At 59.3% G+C, this 17,618-nt stretch overlaps 2 protein-coding genes across 11 annotated transcripts in view; one reads left to right on the plus strand and one right to left on the minus strand.

Moving 5' to 3' along the window:
* IZUMO4 (IZUMO family member 4) lies at positions 1 to 2,840 on the plus strand. 7 transcript variants are annotated; one of them, XM_055247046.2, is made up of 10 exons: positions 1 to 448; positions 534 to 614; positions 707 to 778; positions 1,211 to 1,237; positions 1,332 to 1,407; positions 1,571 to 1,618; positions 1,720 to 1,734; positions 2,071 to 2,088; positions 2,234 to 2,287; positions 2,523 to 2,840. In XM_055247046.2, the coding sequence occupies exons 1-10, from the start codon at positions 232 to 234 to the stop codon at positions 2,611 to 2,613; spliced, it is 699 nt and encodes a 232-aa protein (XP_055103021.1). In that variant the 5' UTR covers positions 1 to 231; the 3' UTR covers positions 2,614 to 2,840. The 7 variants fall into 7 exon arrangements, 5 of the variants coding, with proteins under 5 accessions (XP_055103021.1, XP_055103017.1, XP_055103019.1 ...); XM_055247042.2 differs by having other exon boundaries at positions 2,273 to 2,287; XM_055247044.2 differs by lacking the exon at positions 2,234 to 2,287.
* Positions 2,841 to 4,264: 1,424 nt separating this feature from the next.
* AP3D1 (adaptor related protein complex 3 subunit delta 1) overlaps positions 4,265 to 17,618 on the minus strand; it is a 49,942-nt gene continuing 36,588 nt past the window's right edge. The window contains exons 22-32 of one of the 4 annotated variants that reach the window (XM_055248672.2): positions 17,171 to 17,351; positions 16,390 to 16,467; positions 15,914 to 16,021; positions 14,431 to 14,580; positions 14,038 to 14,085; positions 13,470 to 13,659; positions 12,958 to 13,046; positions 12,695 to 12,780; positions 11,908 to 12,029; positions 11,506 to 11,585; positions 4,265 to 5,542 (exon numbers count right to left, since the gene is read on the minus strand). In XM_055248672.2, coding sequence (XP_055104647.2) covers positions 5,447 to 5,542; positions 11,506 to 11,585; positions 11,908 to 12,029; positions 12,695 to 12,780; positions 12,958 to 13,046; positions 13,470 to 13,659; positions 14,038 to 14,085; positions 14,431 to 14,580; positions 15,914 to 16,021; positions 16,390 to 16,467; positions 17,171 to 17,351 — 1,228 coding nt within the window. In that variant the 3' untranslated portion in view covers positions 4,265 to 5,446. Of the gene's footprint in view, positions 5,543 to 11,505; positions 11,586 to 11,907; positions 12,030 to 12,694; positions 12,781 to 12,957; positions 13,047 to 13,469; positions 13,660 to 14,037; positions 14,086 to 14,430; positions 14,581 to 15,913; positions 16,022 to 16,389; positions 16,468 to 17,164; positions 17,352 to 17,618 lie in introns of all 4 variants that reach the window. The other 3 variants (XM_055248673.2, XM_063620615.1, XM_055248674.2) reach the window with 3 other exon arrangements.

Consider the following 17,618-nt stretch of genomic DNA (forward strand, 5'->3'; position numbering starts at 1 on the left):
GTCTTCTGAGGGGCGGGTCGTGGGCGGGGCCTGGAGGCGGAACCGGCGCCGTCAGTAGTAGGCTGAGGACGGAGGCGGGGCTGGGTCTGGGAGGGGGCGGGGCCTGCGCTGGTGGGGCGCGGGGGGAGGAGACACGGCCTAGTGCCCCAGTGCGGGCCGTTGGTTGGTGCGCGGCTGAGGGGTGTGGCGCGAGCAGCGCCGTTGGTTGGCCTGCGGCAGGCCGGGACGGGCATGGCCCTGCTGCTGTGCCTGGTGGGACTGACGGCGGCGCTGGCCCACGGCTGTCTGCACTGCCACAGCAACTTCTCCGAGAAGTTCTCCTTCTACCGCAACCATGTGAACTTCAAGTCCTGGTGGGTGGGCGACATCCCAGTGTCAGGGGTGCTGCTCACCGACTGGAGCGACGACACGATGAAGGAGCTGCACCTGGCCATCCCCGCCGAGATCAGTGAGTGCCGGAGCCCAGCCCAGTCCCGACTACCCCCCAGCGAGACCCCCGGGCAGGCCGGTCACCTGGCTTCTCCTGCCCGCAGCCCGGGAGAAGCTGGACCAAGTGGCGACAGCAGTGTACCAGATGATGGATCAGCTGTACCAGGGGAAGATGTACTTCCCGGGTAAGGGGCGCGAAACCGAGGCGGGGCCCCCCCCACCTCAGGACACCCCGCCCACCGCCTGAGCCTAACCTTCTCCTGCCTCGACTCCTCAGGGTATTTCCCCAACGAGCTGCGAAACATCTTCCGCGAGCAGGTGCACCTCATCCAGAACGCCATCATCGAAAGTGAGCAAATAAGGCTTCAGAGGAGGGAGGTGTTGCCCAGAGCCTCGGAGACCCAGGGGCTTGGCTGAGGCAGGAGTGATGTGAACAGGGCACCTGGCACCGGGCAGCTGGGGAGGAGGGCAGCTCTCCAGGGAGGGACCCAGCCCAGCACCTGAAGGATCAATGCCATCACCCCACGGGGACCTCCCCTAAGTAGCCCCCAGAGGGGCTGGGTGTATTGCCACTGCCCTCCCCTGAAGTTTGCTCCATCCCACGCTGGGGGTCAACCTGGGGACCCCTTCCCTCCGGGCCATGGACACATATACATGAAAACCAGGTGAGCCTGGGCACCAGTGGCGAGGGACAGGCCCTGAGGCTTTGGAGGGTTGGGAGGAGGCAGGACTGGGGACAAGGCTGGGCCTGGTAAGATGGCGCTGTCCTGCCCTCACACAGGCCGCATCGACTGTCAGCACCACTGTGGTAAGCGAGACTCCGTCCAGGCTGAGGGGCGTGCCGGCGGCAGCTTGGGGCCCTGGAGGCCGAGGGGAGCCCTGGCGGCTGTCATGTGTTTCAGGCATCTTCCAGTACGAGACCATCTCCTGCAACGACTGCACAGACTCACACGTCACCTGCTTTGGCTATAACTGCGAGTAGGGCTCAGGCATCACACCCACCCGTGCCAGGGCCCTGCTGTCCCTGGGGTCCCAGGCTCTCCTTGGAGGGGGTTCCCCGCCTTCCACCTGGCCCTCATCATCAGGGTAGGGCGGGGCCGGGGGTTCAGGGGCGCACCATTTCCAAGCCTGCGTCCCACAGGTCCTCGGAGCAGTGGGAGTCAGCTGTCCAGGGCCTCCTGAACTACATGTGAGCGGGGTCTTCGGGTGGCAGCAAGCTCACCTGGGCCTGGGAGGGAACACTGGCGACGGCCACTCGGCCTCCTGAGTCCAAACCTACTGTCCTTGTAGACATAACTGGCACAAGTAAGTCCCCTCCTCAAACCGCACACAGGCAGTGTGCGTATGTCAGCACCTCGTGGGTGAGTATGTGTAGGGCACAGGCTGGCTCCCTCAGCTCCCACGTCCTAGAGGGGTTCCTGAGGAGGTGGAACCTCAACCCAGCTCTGCACAGGAGGCGGCTGCAGCCCATTTCTCCCTCAAAGGTCTTCAACCCTCAGCTGGAGGGGGGCATCCTGCCTAAAGGGTCCCCATAGGGTCTGGTTCCGCCCATCCCAGGTCTGTGGCCAGAGCCTGGGAGGGTTCCCTACAATGGTTAAGGGTGCCCCATGGAGAGGCTGACTGCCCCACATTGCCTTTCAGACAGGACACGAGCATGAGGTAAGGCCGCCCTGACCTGGCCTTCAGGGGGAGGGGGTAAAGGGAGAGAGGAGGGGGGCACCGCAGGTGGGGCTCTCCCTATACCTGGGACACCTGCTGGATGTCACCTCTGCAACCACACCCATGTGGTGGTTTTCATGAACAAATCACGCTCCTCCTCCTTCTCCTGGCCTGGGACACACAGAGCCACCCCAGCCTTGTGAGTGACTCAGAGAAGGGAGGCCTCGGGAGACGGGGTGCTCCTAAGCCAACACCAGCGTGCCGCGGCCCCCACACCCTTCTGAAATCCCAGGCACGCGGGTGTCGTGGATGTGGCCACACATAGGACCACACATCCCAACTGGGAGAAGAGGCCTGGGGCCCCCCAGCAAAGACCCCCAGGGAGGCAGGGGGTGAGGGACGTGGAGAGCTGAGGCAGCCTCGTCTCCCCACAGCCTGGTATCGCCAGCCTTAAGGTGTCTGGAGTCCCCACACCAGGCCAACCTGACCTTGGAAGATGCTGCCGAGTGTCTCAAGCAGCACTGACGGCAGCTGGGCCTGCCCCAGGGCAACGTGGGGGCGGGGACTCCGCTGGACAGCCCCCGCCTGTCCCTCTGGAGCTGGGCTGCTGCTGCCTCAGGACCCCCCCTCCACCCCCGGACACAGCGGAGCTGGCCAGGGCCGGGAGGCAAGAGGGAGGGAATGGGGGTGGGCTGTGCGCAGGTCCGCAGAGCTGCGGGATGTGATGATTAAAGTCCCTGATGTTTCTCTTTGCAGAAGAGTTCTTGTCGGGGCAGGGGGAAGCCTCTAGAGGCTGGAGGTGGGCTTCTGGGGAGGCCTAAAGGTCCCAGACAGAGCAGGGCAGGTCCTGGCCTCGGGTCCACAGCCATGGGGGACCGACTCGGAGCCACACTCACAGGGCCTCAGGGAGTGTCCCCGGACTCCTAGGTGTGGGGCCGTGGCCCACCTGAGCGCACGTGGGTAGGCTCACACAAGCCCACAGAACGCCTGGATTCTTCCACCCAAAGCGAGGCCACAGCGTGGTTGAGACCAGGGCCAGCACTAGTGCGTTTAGGTGTTGCGGTCATGTACATCAGACCCGAGCCAAGGAACACAGGAACTGTGGTCTGTCTCATCTGTGGCAGTGACAGGCGTGGCATAATGGCCAGAGTCAGGGCCACAACTGCCTGACCCTGGCTGACGGAGCCTGACACACAGGAGGGAGGGATTCGTGTTCCATCTGTGCGGCGGTGCAGCTCCAAGTCCCATTCTCACTCGGGCGACCTCAGCCCGGTGGTCTCCTTGCCTCCTGCCGGTCTCTTTGCTTCCTCGAGCGTCCCTTTGCTCCGGCATTGGGGCGGCTGCAGAACACCGGCGAGAACATCCTCGAGCACACTGTTGCTGCCACAATGGGTCCCATGCACTGTCTTGTGGCCGCCTCAGGCTCCCGTCACAGGAGGGGTGCCCGGGCACATTTGCTGAGGTCAGGAGCGGCATGTGGGAAGGTGACCGAGAGCCTCCTAGGCTCCGTGGGCCATGGGAGCCACACGCATGTCGGGGGAGAACGTGGTAGTGGCCACTGGGGACAGCGTCAGGAGTGATGGTGCCGGGTCCTGGCTGTGAAGGATGCTTCTTCTGAGGCCGGCGAGCGTGTTTAGATAACAAGAGGCTCGCGGCAGGTGCTTTCAAGGCATGGTCTTCTAGAAAGGATGCTGGTGTGGGCCGGGGCTGGGGTCCCGTCTGTGCTGCTCTTGAGCCCCCTGCCACCCAACGTCCACCACCATGGCCGCGTCTTGGGTTAGAGTGGACAGGGGCTTCCCTTCACTGACCCAGCGTCACCTTGCTCGAGGCTCCCGTCTTCAAAGTGTAAGGCTGGTGAAAAGGAGGCAAATTCACCTGGGGGCGGGGTGGCTGCTCTTCCACACTTCTCAATTCTGGATCTGCCCCTGCTCCGGGGGGCTCCTGGAGAAGGGGAGGGAGAGTGGGCACCTGCTCCCCTGCACGGCCTTGGGTGGAGATGCTGGGGACTGAGGCCACCATGGGGTGGGGGATTCCCTGGCCTGTGACTGCCCGAGCCCCAGGCCTGGATGGTGCTGGGGACCGAGGCCACCTCCCAGGGGCCCATGAGCTGAGGCGCAGAGGCTCTAGTCCTGCAGCGCCGCATGACCCAGGCCAGGCAGAAGACCCCATGTGGAAATGCCTGTTTTACAACTTTATTGGATCATCTTGACACAAAATCATGACAGCAGCGTGATATGTCTCTCTCTTCTTTATACGGGAATGTCGATAGCAAATTCTTATGTAACACATCATACAATTTCAAATCCTAGAATCACTGCATGGGATTCTGTAATAGATTACATGCTAAAGTGACAGTTTTCATCAAAAGGAAAAGATAAAATGTCATTATCTCTGAAGAAGGGTCAGTCCTGTGCCCACGCTGGCCATGGGGTGTGAGTGGAGTCTCCTTGCCCTGCCTGGTGGGGGCTCTGCCTGTGAGGTGGCTCTCACAGGTCCTGCCCAAGGGCACTGGGCACACTCCTTCAACACAGGAGAACAGCCCGGGTCCAGTGCTTCCAGGTCCTGCCCGGGCCTTCCTAAGGGTGCTGGGAAACCTTGGTGCGCACAGTGGCAAGCAGGGGATGCGACCACACACCCCCACCCCAAACCCAAGCCTGCCGAGATGCACTTCTGCTGACCAGGAAGAATGGTGGCAGAGAGACCTCATCCCATCCCGTCCATGGTTCTGACCGCAACCTCTCTTTGGCGTCCCTGGCCCCGCCGCGCCCACAGCCTGGCTGGCACGTGGCCTGGGATCCCAGGACCCAGCCACCAGCCCACGAGCACACTGACGATGGACAACGCCTGGCAAGACCGCTTTCCCACTGTGGGTTCTGGGAGAGAAAACCTTGGCGACAGCGGCCCTTCCTTCCCCTTCCCCAGACGCCACCGTCAGGACCTTTGGGTCAAAAGCAGGCAACCCCAGAGGAGGCCACGTCAGCCCCACCCTGTCCACCAAGTGCCCCTCACGTGGTGCCCAACAGGCCCTGGCCCAGGACAGGAGCCCCTGAAGCCACATTCAAGGACTCAGCCCCCAGCACGGGGCAGGGCACAGACCCAGGTGGGGGAGTCCCTTGCTGGTTTGGGGACGAGAAGGGGACTTCTTGCCAAAGAGAGTGGGAAGAGTCACAGTAAAAAAGGATGGTCAGATAATTCAACGCAACATATGACCTCGGATGTCTACACGGCGGACAACATGGAGTTAAATTAACACTCAGGCTTGGGTACAGTACACACAACCGAGGAGAGGCGAGACACGTCAGGGCTGCGGCCCCTGGGCGCGTGCTCCGCGGGGTGGTGCGGGGCTCGCAGGCAGCTCTTAACACTTGGCCAGTGTCGCCTTCATCTCTTCTAACAAGCTGCTCAGTAGCGTGGAGTCACTGCACTTCCCGTCGACGGAGACGGAGTTCTCACCCTGTGTAAGGAAAAAGATTGATATTTTTAAAAGTATGTGCAGGGGCCAGGCACGGTGGCTCAAATCTGTAATCCCAGCATTTTGGGAGGCCAAGGTGGGTGGATCACCTGAGGTCAGGAGTTTGAAACCAGCCTGGTCAATATGGTGAAACCGTCTCTACTAAAAATACAAAAAATGGCCGGGTACGGTGGCTCACGCCTGTAATCCCAGCACTTCGGGAGGCTGAGGGGGGCAGATCACGAGGTCAGGAGATCAAGACCATCCTGGCTAACACGGTGAAACCCCATCTCTACTAAAAAATACGAAAAATTAGCCGGGTGTGGTGGTGGGCGCCTGTAGTCCCAGCTACTTGGGAGGCTGAGGCAGGAGAATAGCGTGAACCCGGGAGGTGGACCTTGCAGTGAGCCGAGATCACGCCACTGCACTCCAGCCTGGCGGACAGAGTGAGACTGTCTCAAATAAATAAATAAATAAAATAAAATAAATAAAAATAAAAAATTTGCCGGGCATGGTGGCAGGACACCTGTAATCCCAGCTACTTGGGAGGCTGAAGCAGGAGACTCTCTTGAACCCAGCGGGTGGAGTTTGCATGTGAGCTGAGATCATTCCACCACACTCCAGCCTGGGCAACGAGCAAAACTCCATCTCAAAAATAAATAAAAGTACATGCAAGCCAGGCCGGGTGGCTCATGCCTGTGGTCCCAGCTATGCGGGAGGCTGAGGCGGGAGGATTGCTTGAGCCCAGGAGGTTGAAGTTGCAGTGAGCCGTGTTTGCACCACTGCACTCCAGCCTGGGCGATAAGAGTGAGAGTCTACCTCAAAAAAATTAAAAAACAAACAAACAAAAATACTATGTGCAAATATTGCCTCACAGCTATATGTGTTGTCCTTTTGATTTTACGAATTTGTTAATTATTAAAAAAAAAAATGGGAAGGGCTCGGGTGAGGGAGCGGTCCACGGCACCTGGGTCTCCGGTGGGAGGGGCTCCGGCCTACACAGAAGTGGGAGCCGGCACCTGAGAGCCCTGAGGCAGCCAGAGACAGCCGGGGACGAAGACCAGAATCCGAAGAGCTCCTGAGCTAGCAGACAGTTGAGCACTGTCTGTCCTTCCGCCCTCCTGCCACTGGGCCCCAGAAGCGACTGTGGAAGAAGCCAGCGGAGTGGGGTAACCAGAGCCCCCAGAGAGGGAGGTGCGTGGGGAAAGCCACCCCGTGAAGCTGCTCACGATCTGCTAGGCTCACCCCATGCTGCGGATCCTTTCCCAAAGAGCAACCAAAGGCACTGAGTCCAGAGGCCGCTGCCGGGTGCCAAGGCCAGGGACAAGAGGCAGCACTGAGAGGAGAGGCTGGGCAGGTGGTGGTGCGCTTGGGGCCACAGTCCCCAGACGGCAGGGGGGACTTGCAGCTGGGAACTGACCACCCACGTCTTCCAGAGGATGGAACAAGGCCCAGAGGCTCACAGGACTCCACGGAAAATGACCAGGAGAATCCACTCATACAGAGAGGCCCTCGGCAGACCCCAGTGCCAAGAACCCAGCGCCAAGGCACCAACACCAAGACACCAGTGCCAAGGCACTAATGGCAAGGCCGTCGGTAGACCCCAGTGCCAAGATCATATCACCCAGATGCCAACACCAAGGCACCAATGCCAAGGCCATCGGCAGACCAAACACCAAGGCACCAACACCCAGACCCTAATGCTGAAGCACCAATGCCAAGACCCCAGTGCCAAGACCCCAACACCAAGGCCGTGAGCAGATACCAACACCAAGACACCAACACCCAGACCCCAACGCTGAGGCACCAACTCCAAGACTCCAACACCCAGACCCCAACGCCAAGGCACCAACACTCAGACCCCAACACCCAGACTCCAACACCCAGACCCCAACGCCAAGGCACCAACACCCAGACCCCAACGCCAAGACACCAACACTCAGACCCCAACACCCAGACCCCAACGCCAAGATACCAACACTCAGACCCCAACACCCAGACTCCAGCACCCAGACCCCAACACCAAGGCACCAACACTCAGACCCCAACACCCAGACTCCAACACCCAGACCCCAGCACCAAGGCACCAACACTCAGACCCCAACACCCAGACTCCAACACCCAGACCCCAACGCCAAGACACCAACACTCAGACCCCAACACCCAGACTCCAACACCCACACCCCAACGCCAAGACACCAACACTCAGACCCCAACACCCAGACCCCAACGCCAAGGCACCAACACTCAGACTCCAACACCAAGGCACCAATGCCAAGGCCATTGGCAGAAACCAACACAAAGACCCCAACGTGCAGACCCCAACACCAAGGCCGTCAGCGCACCAAGGTGGACGGACACTAGGACTCTCTGACACAAGTGTTTTTTTTTTTTTTTTTTTTTGGAGTCTCACTCTGTTGCCCAGGCTGGAGTGCAGTGGCACAATCAGGGCTCACCGTAGCCTTGAACTCCTGGGCTCAAGAGATCCTCCCACCCCAGCCTCCCAAGTAGTAGGGACTACAGGCTCACTGTACTAATTTCTTAGTACTGGCTAATTTTTTTAAATTTTTGTAGACCTGGGGTCTTGCCATGTTCCCGGGCTGGTCTCGACCTCCAGGGCTCAAGTGATCCTCCTGCCTCAGCCTCCCAAGTAGCTGGGACCACAGTTACACACCACCATGCCCAGCTGGCCTAAGCTTTAAAGTAGCTGTTAGGAAAATGCTCCAACAGATCACCAGGGCATCAGCAAAGGCACGGAAGATACAAGAAGGGCCCAGTGGAAATTTCAGACCTGAAAAATAGACCCTCCCTGTGTGGGCTCAACAGCAGAACAGCTAGGACGAGGCAGAGTGGTGAGCTTGGCAGGAGAGCAATGTGTTCAGATGGGTTCAGCCTGAACCCATCTGAACAAAGCCTCAGGGGCGTGAGGGGCAGCAGCCCAGGCTGGGGAGGTATTGGGAGCAGGGCCCCCAAAATCTGGCCATAAATTGACCCCAAAACTGGCCATAAACAAAATCTCTGCAGCACTGTAACATGTTCATAATGGCCCTAACGCCCACGCTGGAAGGTTGTGGGTTGACGGGAATGAGGGCAAGGAACACCTGGCTGGCCCAGGGCGCAAAACCACTTAAAGGCATTCTTAAGCCACAAACAATAGCATGAGCGAGCTGTGTCTTAAGGGCGTGTTCCCGCTGCAGTTAACTAGCCCAATCTATTCCTTTAATTTGGCCCATCCGTTCGTTTCCCGTAAGGGATACTTTTAGTTAATTTAATATTTATAGAAACAATGCTAATGACTGGCTTGCTGTTAATAAATATGTGGGTAAATCTCTGTTCAGGGCTCTCAGCTCTGAAGACTGTGAGATCCCTGATTTCCCACTTCATTCTCACCTCTGTATTTCTGTGTGTGTGTCTTTAATTCCTCTAGCACCACTGGGTTAGGGTCTCCCCAACAGAGCTAGTCTCGGCAGGGAGGAAGCGTGCAGCACCCAAAAAGCAGCAACAGATCAGCTCCAGCCACCTCAGGCCCAGCAGAATGGCTGCCATCAGCCGGGTGCAGGGACTCATGCCTCTAATACTAGCACTTTGGGAGTCTGAGGCAGGCGGATCAGGAGTTTGAGACCAGCCTGACCAACATGGTGAAACTCCGGAAACCCCGTCTCTACTAAGAAGACAAAAAGATTATCCAGGCGTGGTGGTGGGCACCTGTAATCCCAGCTTCTCAGGAGGCTGAGGCAGGAGAATCGCTTGAACCCGGGAGGACCTTGCAGTGAGCTGAGATCGCACCACTGCACTCCAGCCTGGGCGACAGAGTGAGACTCCATCTCAAAAAAAAACAATGGCTGCTGTCAGCACGATGACAACAGGTGAAGAAACAGGGCCTCCTGCATGGCGGCAGGTGGGAAACACAGTGCAGCACTGAGGAATACAGTCTGGCAGCTCCTCAAAATCTCAAACATGGAATTACCACAGGACCCAGCAATCACATTCCCGGGTGTATATTCAAAACAAATGGGCTCACTCCTGCAATCCCAGCACTTTGGGAGGCCGAGGCAGGCAGATCACCTGAGGTCAGGAGTTCCAGATCAGTCTGGCCAACCTGGCAAAACCCCATCTCTACTAAAAATACAAAAATTAGTGGGGCGAGGTGGCGCGTGCCTGTAATCCCAGCTACTCAGGAGGCTGAGGCAGGAGAATTGCTTGAACCTGGGAGGTGGAGGTTGTGGTGAGCCCTTGCTCCAGGGCACTCTAGCCTGGGCAACAGAACAAGACTGTTTCCAAAACAAATACAAAAACAAAAAAATAAAAAAAACAAAAGTACTGAAGGCAGGGACTCAAACAGTTATTTGTTTAACAACAATGTTGATAGCAGCACAATTCACAACAGCCAGAAGGTGGGAGCAGCGACGGATGAGTGGACACACAGCATGGTCCATCCGCACAACAAAATATGATTCTGCCGTGAAAAGGAAGGGAATCCTGACAGAGGCTGCAATGTGGATGCACCCTGAGGACATGAGGCGGAATAAGAGCAGCCAGACACAGGATACATTCCGTGTGATTCCACTCCTAGGAGGTCCCTAGAGTCATCAGATTCACAGACACAAAGTAGGATACGGGGTGCCAGGGGCTGGGGAGGCGACAGGGAGTGAGTGTTTCATGGGAGGCAGTGAGCCAGGAGAAAACTGGAACATTAGGAATGAAAAGAACAGCAATGACAGGCCGGGCGCAGTGGCTCACACCTGTAATCCCAGCACTTTGGGAGGCTGAGGTGGGCGGATCACGTGGTCAGAAGATTGAGACCATCCTGGCTAACATGGTGAAACCCTGTCTCTACTAAAAATACAAAAAATTAGCCAGGCGTGGTGGTGGGCGCCTGTAGTCCCAGCTACTCGGGAGGCTGAGGCAGAATGGCATGAACCCGGGAGGCGGAGCTTGCAGTGAGCCGAGATTGTGCCACTGCACTCCAGCATGGGCGACAGAGCGAGACTCCGTCTCAAAAAAAAAAAAAAAGAAAAGTGCAATAAAATGGATAAACCTCTACCCAGGAGAACCAGGAAAAAGAGACACAAACCGTGACCATCAGAACCGAAAGGGACCCAGGATCATCACAAGGAGGAGCGAGAATACGGCACGCACCGCTACGCACATCAACTCAGTGACTGATGATTCCTTACGCTAATTCTTTGAAAAGTACAAACTACCGAACTCACCCAAGATAAACGGTAACTTGGGGCTTCCTACAACTGTTAAAACAAAAAACTGAGTTTGTAGCTAAAAGCCTGCAGAAAAGGAACTCCCCAGGCCCGATGGTTTTCTGGTGAATTCTGTATACACATTTCTTTCTAAGGAAGAAATGCCACTCATCATCACACACAGTCTGTCCCAAAACAGAGAGGACACACTCTCCTGCGCGTCTAATGAGGCCACTGGATGACAAAACCAAAGAAGGCACCAGAAAAGAAAACTAAAAACCCAACTCCTCATCTATAGACACGAAAGCCCTCAACAAAACATTCACACACTGCGTTCGGCAGTCGACACACTGCGTTCGGCAGTCGACACACTGCGAAGACAACCACCCTGCAGTACTCAGGAGAGGGTGGCCCAGAGCGGAGGGAGCGAGGAGTCATTCTAGAAGAGCGGCAGTGAGAGGTGGAGAGTCCGACCCCAGGGTCGTGGCTGCCTTGTGCACGGGGGTGGGGTGGGGGGCAGGAGTGCAGTGGGAGTGGGACCCCCGGAGCCATGTGTCAGCCTGAGGTGAGCAGCGCAGCAGGAGGCGGAAGCCCCGTCTTGCTGAGGGAGAGGCTGGTGCTGCTGAATGGTGAGGGGCTCATGGCTGCAGTGCTGCCATCACTGTCTTTGAACCCTCGAAGTCCCAAAGCTCGCCCCTGGGGATGAAGGCCTGGGCATGACCCCAGGAGAGGCAGCAGGAGCCAGGGTGTGTACAGCGGCCCAAGGCTCACCTTTTTCACCAGGAGGCAGACGTGGTGGCCCTGGATGGAGCGGCTGTACATGGAGGCGCAGGAGTCCACTCGCTCCACAACTGCAACAGAGCAGGCGGGGGGGTTAGGCTTCCTAGACACTGCATGGCTGCAGCCCCAACCCCAGAGCAGGGGCCACCTTCCTGGGCTGCCCTTGGCCACAGGTTCAGGAGGCCTGTAGGAGCAGGTTGTGGTCCTGGGAGGCCTGGGGTGTGGGGAATGCAGCCCCCGCACCAGCTCCCAGGCCTCGGGGCCACCAGCCACCTGGGATCCCAAAGGGAGTCAGTCTGGATGCGAGGGCCACAGGCCCGGCTCCAACAGGACGGGATGGCTGCGGCGTGCGTGAAAGCCCCGTGCAATCCATCAGCCCCTCACTCTCCTTACCGGAAAAATGGTGGTGAAAACAGATCTTCGCCAGAAGATTCTGGAAGGACATCCGAATGCCATCGACTTTGACTGAGCTCATGCTCAAGTCCCCAGACTCCAGCAACTTAGCAAAGGCGTCACTGTGGGAGAGACAGGGAGGCTGACTGCGGTGGGGCCGGGATCCTCAGGCTCCCTGGCACAGAAGCCAACAAAACCTGCCACGCATGCTGTGCCTGGACACCGTCCCGTGTGTCTGGGCCGGGAGGTCTTGGGGGTCCTGTAAGATGTGGCTTATTTTCATGTGTGGAAGCCCTCACACCCAGAAACTGACAATGACTTGTCTTTAAAGAGGTCACAGAGGTGCCTAAAACCATGGGGTGGACCCTCCTCCGACAAGGACGGATGTCCTGTAGGAAGGGACTAGGGGGGATAGGCTAGGATGCAGGCACGCAGAGGACAGCCTGTGAGGACTCAGGGGGCAGGGGGTGCCGCATGCCAAGTTGTGCCGAGAAGAGGCCTCAGGAGGAGCCCGCCCTGCTGGCTCCTTGGTCTCACCCCTCCAGCCTTCAGGACTTCCAGGAGCCAGGGCCTCTATGGGTGACGCTGCCCGGCCTGTGGCTTCAACTACACAGCCCCAGCTGGCGCAGACACCAGGCAGCCTGGCCTGCACCAGCCACAAGCCAGCGCCTCCAAATCCGTCTCTAAAGTCCTGCCCAGAAGCCTCAGTCCCCAGGGCACAGGTGTCTGCAAGGCAGAGGGGAGGCGGAGGGGGTGCGGGACACAGGGGTGTGGGCCTGGGCCCCACCTGTAGCAGGGTGTGGTGATCAAGTAGGAGCTGCAGCTGAAGTGCAGCCTGAAGTCCAGCTTCTCGTGGGTCGCACCCTCATCATTCTGCAGTGGAGTGAAGGTGGTGAAGTTGAGGCGGGAGTCGGGCCCAGCTCAGGGCTCAGGGCTCCCCAGGCAGGTGGCCCACTTCCCCTAGGGACACCTGGACACCCACTGGGATGGGGCAGGAAGAGCCCCTGCCTGTAGAGTCGGCTCGCCAATGCCGAGTGGAGCCCTGCATACCTTGGCAATGAAGGACAGGGTCCCCTTGAGCTTCTGCGCCGTGACGATGCTCTGGATGGTGAACACATACTGGGCTTCGTTGGAGACGCCTGGCGGGGGCGAGAGGGAGTGGGGCCTGAGACGCAGCTGGGGCTCAGCATGGGTGGGGCCTCCAGGTCTGTCCTCAGCCCCAAGTCCTCTGTGGCTGATTAGGAAACTGAGCTCAGGCCCCAAGGGAGCACCAGGGGACGGGAGCAGAAACAAGAGGCTACTGGGGTCCCTAATTTGGCCTGGACCTGGTCCCATCCCTGTTTCATAGGGCAGACTTGGCCACTGGAACCGTGGAACCCAGGAAGGCCCCAGAATCCAGCCCCCAGCCCAACCCTTGGGACTCTAGCCAGGTCCATCCGAGGCCATCACGCTTCTCAGAGACATGGGGAGGAAGCAACAAGAACCTGCGGATCTGGGCAGTCACCAGCTGCCACTGCGCTCCCGCAGCCCCCAGGAGAGGCCGTGAGTGGGGCAGGGCTCACCTGGGGGCAGCTGGAAAGGCACGGGGACGCCGTCGTGGACAGAGGAGCCCTGCGGCCGGGCCATCCTGGCATTGAGTGAGTCCAGCACGCTCAGCTCCATGCCCTTGAGGATGCTGCTGCTCCGGTTCTCCAGCACGATGGCCACGGTGACCTGGCTGTCCTCCTGCAGACTGCCCCGGATGTCACAGGCCTGCAGGGCATGGCCAGTGTTAGCAAGGAAGGCAGGCCCGCCGCAGGGAACAGGCACAGCCACCTCTTAATGACCACAGAGGCAGCAGGGGTCCCACGGGCACAGGAAGGCATGGAGAGGGGCGCCCCCCAGCCGCAGCCTGAGCGCCTCCTATGGCTGCTCTTTGAGTGCATGGCAGGGACCCTCCTGCCAGCCCGAGTCTCAGGGCATGTCTCCAACCTTACCCCAAGCCAGAGGTGCTGCCCAAGCAATGCCAGGGATCACAGGCCCTGGGTACACCGACATCCGGGAGCTGTGGGGGCAGCCCGGGTTCTGCGCAATCCCATGCCAAAGAGTGTGGGCCGGCCCGCCCTGCCCCAGGGAGCGGCTGCCACTCACCATTTTAACATAGGAATTTTCAGCGAGGAGGGAGTAGCTGGACTCAGGCTGGAAAGAGAGAAGGCGCATCAGCCTCGGGGCCCCGAGCTCTGTCCCAATGAAGACTCCAGTGCGGCCCAGTACCCCAGGTCGAATACCACGACTCCAAGAACGCTTGGGGCAAGGGGCTTCAAAGGGGCCGATGAGGGATCCCCAGCTCCCAGGACCACACAGCCCACCACGGGGGTGCCGAATATGGGGCTGCGGGCCAGGGCCAGGCCCCTGCCCCCACCAGGCTCAGCTTCTCCTCGAATCTGCTCAGTTCTCTCCCGCACGGAGGCCGCAGGAGTGGGGAGCAGCCCGTAGCCCGCCAGGACCCCTGGCACGGGGCGGGGGCGCTGAAGTACCCCTCACCGGGAGCTGCTCCTCCTCTGGTGCGCCGTTCTGCACCGGCTCCCCCGCCGCCTCCTCGCTGCCCGGAGGCTGCTTCTTGGACTTCTTCTTGCCTTTGATCCGCTCCTCCTTCTCCTTCTTGTGCTTTTTCTTCTTATGCTTGGGAGATTTCTGGAGCAAGAGGAGGATCAGGTTCAGTTCCCAGGCTGCTCCAGCACACCCCCCTCACAACGCGAGGTCAGGGCCACAGGCCAGGCTGCTCAGGCTGAGGGTCCCACGTGCCTGGGTGGGATGGCACGACCAGCCACGCCTCAGGCCTACCGGGATGAGCTCAGGCCAGACCTGGCCCAGCGGAGGCTGGGGCCGTCCCTGGTTGGTGGCAAGTGCCAAAGCAGCTCAGGGAACGGTCCCCGCCGGTCAGGGAGCCACAAGGGGCAAACCCGTGAGGACACCACACTTGACGCAGCAACCCCACGCCCATGTACACACCCGAGAGGGAACACACACATCCACGCACACTGTGCAAATGTTCAAAGCAGCACGCTGTGTCACTACAAAGTGGAAACGGCCCAAGTGGCTATCAACAGATGAGTGGGTCAGCACAGTGTGGCCCATCCGCGGAGGAACGGGGCCGGCAGAGGGTGGCCTGTCCACACACTGGAACATGACCCGGCCACGAACAGGAACCAGGCTCTGACCCAAGGCATAGTGTGGATGCACCCTGAGGACATTACATTCAGTGAGACGCCACACACAAAAGACCACACAGTGTATGACCCCATTTCTATGAAATGTCCAGGACACACTGATCCACAGAGGCAACAAAGGGGATGCATGGGTGCCAGGGCTGGGAAGGGAATGAGAAGTAACAGCTGATGGGAATGGAGCTTCTTTAGGGGTGATGGAAAGTTCTGGAACCAGACAGAAGTGATGATGGCTGCACAACTCTGTGAATATACGGGAAACCACTGTATACATACTTCAAATGAATAAACTCTAGACTTATGAACCATGTGTGAATAAGGAGGTTATTAAAAAAACAAAAGACCGGCGGCCGGGCGCGGTGGCTCACTCCTGTAATCCCAGCACTTTGGGAGGCTGAGGTGGGCGGATCACGAGGTCAGGAGATCGAGACCACGGTGAAACCCCGTCTCTACTAAAAATACAAAAAATTAGCCGGGCGCAGTGGGGGTGCCTGTAGTCCCAGCTACTCGGGAGGCTGAGGCAGGAGAATGGCATGAACCCAGGAGGCGGAGCTTGCAGTGAGCCGAGATCGCACCACTGCACTCCAGCCTGGGTGACAGAGCGAGACTCCGTCTCAAAAACAAACAAAAAACAAAAAACAGAAGACCACAACCACAACAAAAGGCCCGTGAGAACGCCAACGCAAAGGCGAGAGCAGGGCTGCGCTGGGACCTGGGTGGCAGAAGCTGTGTCCGGCCCCACGTTGGGGTGCTGGGGCTCATGCAGCCCTCCACAGCCCCCGGGGGAGTGACAGCCTCACCTTGTCCTGGTCTTGCCCCTCAGCGTCGTCCTCCTCGCCCTGCACCTCCGTCTTGGCGTCCTCATACTCGTCCTTCGGGGCAGTGACAGCGTTCACACTGAGCTCCTCCTGCAGGGAGCCAGGGCTTAGGGCTCACGCTGGGCAATGAGGGGCCCCACTCCACTGCACCCCAGGCAGCCTCCATGCCGCACACCCTCAGCTGGCCCTCACGCCCGCCTGAGAGGCCACAGTGCTCTCTGAGTGACAGGCAGCCTGTGGGCACAGAGGCCCTGGCTGTCCTCCCATTCCCCTGGCCCCTACTTGGCCCACTGGGACCCGGGAGCGTGACCCCGGCTCCACTCAGTGCTGGGTCCCCCAGGTGCACAGTGCTGACTGCAAGAGCACAGGGCCTCAGGAGACCCAGGGCTCTTCCCTGAGTGCCAGGTACGACCTCTGGAGACACTGAGGCTGGCACTGGCCAGCTGCCAGTCTCTTACCGTGGATGGAACAGGGGCGGGGGCGGGGGCGGGGGCAGGCGGTGGGGTGGTGGACAGCCAGAAGTCCAGGTCCTCAGCCTGAAACCACAAGACAGGCTGTCAGCAAACGCAGTGCATGGTCCTGGGAAGAGGGGCCGGAGACAACAGGGCCAAGGAGGCCCCAGCTGCCCTCACTGCCCCCAGGGCCCTGGACTAGCCAGGCCTTGCAGAGCTTGGGAATCCAGGAGCTGATGGCAATGTCCTCAGCCAGCCCCGCTGGCTCTGGCTTTCACTGCCAGAAGAGGGCCGGGGACAAATCTGTGGGTGTGTGCCGTTCCAGCAGTCAGAAGGCCCCTGGCGGCCCCTATGTCTGCCTGGGCCCCCTGACGTGGGTGTGGACAGGCCCCCAGGCCCTGCGAACATGCACTCCTTTGAAGAATCCATTTCTTTCTCTATGAAAATCTGCACACAGACACTGCAGAAACGGTTCTGGAGCTGCACGTGAGGGTGGTGTCTGGACCACACCGAGCTCTGACCATGTCCCCCCAACATGGGTAAGGACACGGCTTGCCCATGGGATCATTGGGTCCTCCTCAGTCTCCCCTGACACAGGTGCACAGCCAGCTCCCCTCAGAAGCCACGCGTCCTCGCTCCGCCGGGCCAGGGCGAGGTGGCTGGCACTCGCTGCCCGACTCACACCCACAGCCATTTCCCTTGAGCTCACCGCTGTCTCCAGGCCGTCTGGGAGTTCAGGGCAAGGGAGGGGAATGGAGAAAGCCGCTGCCCTGGGCGCTAGCCTTACCTTCTTCTCCTTCTCCTTCTTCTTCTTTTCCTTGTCTCTCTCTTTCTCTTTGTGCTTTTTCTCTTTCTTCTTGGGTTTCTTGCTCTTCTTTTCTACCACAGGAACGTCCTTCTCGGGGGATTTTGAGGTCTCGGCGTTTCTGTGTTTCTGAATAGGCAGCTTCTCGCTGTCGGCTAACGGCCTGGAGGGGGAATGACCGGGCCACACATCAGCACCACTGGCCACCCCCCAGGACCACTCAGGACCTGCCGTGTCCAAGCATGTGGCAGTGCGGGACCTGCTCCTTCAGCCCCTGGCCCCAGCCATGGCCTGACATAGATCTGCCCAACACGGCCTGCTGGAGGCTCCATGGGAGGGTCTGTGGTGGCCACACCCTGCCCTGTCACGGCATGGGGACCTCCCGAGCACCCCAGGCCTGGAGACTTCAGAGCCCACACTTAGGGTCTTG

This window comes from Symphalangus syndactylus, chromosome 17, assembly GCF_028878055.3.
Source record: "Symphalangus syndactylus isolate Jambi chromosome 17, NHGRI_mSymSyn1-v2.1_pri, whole genome shotgun sequence".
Lineage (NCBI taxonomy): Eukaryota > Metazoa > Chordata > Mammalia > Primates > Hylobatidae > Symphalangus > Symphalangus syndactylus.

Bases quoted from the DNA above. Each gene is read 5' to 3' on its own strand.
- IZUMO4 (XM_055247046.2), top strand. From the start codon at position 232: ATGGCCCTGCTGCTGTGCCTGGTGGGACTGACGGCGGCGCTGGCCCAC. The intron at 615-706 runs GTAAGGGGCGCG...TCGACTCCTCAG, and splicing joins GGGGAAGATGTACTTCCCGG to GGTATTTCCCCAACGAGCTG. The intron at 779-1,210 runs GTGAGCAAATAA...GCCCTCACACAG, and splicing joins CCAGAACGCCATCATCGAAA to GCCGCATCGACTGTCAGCAC.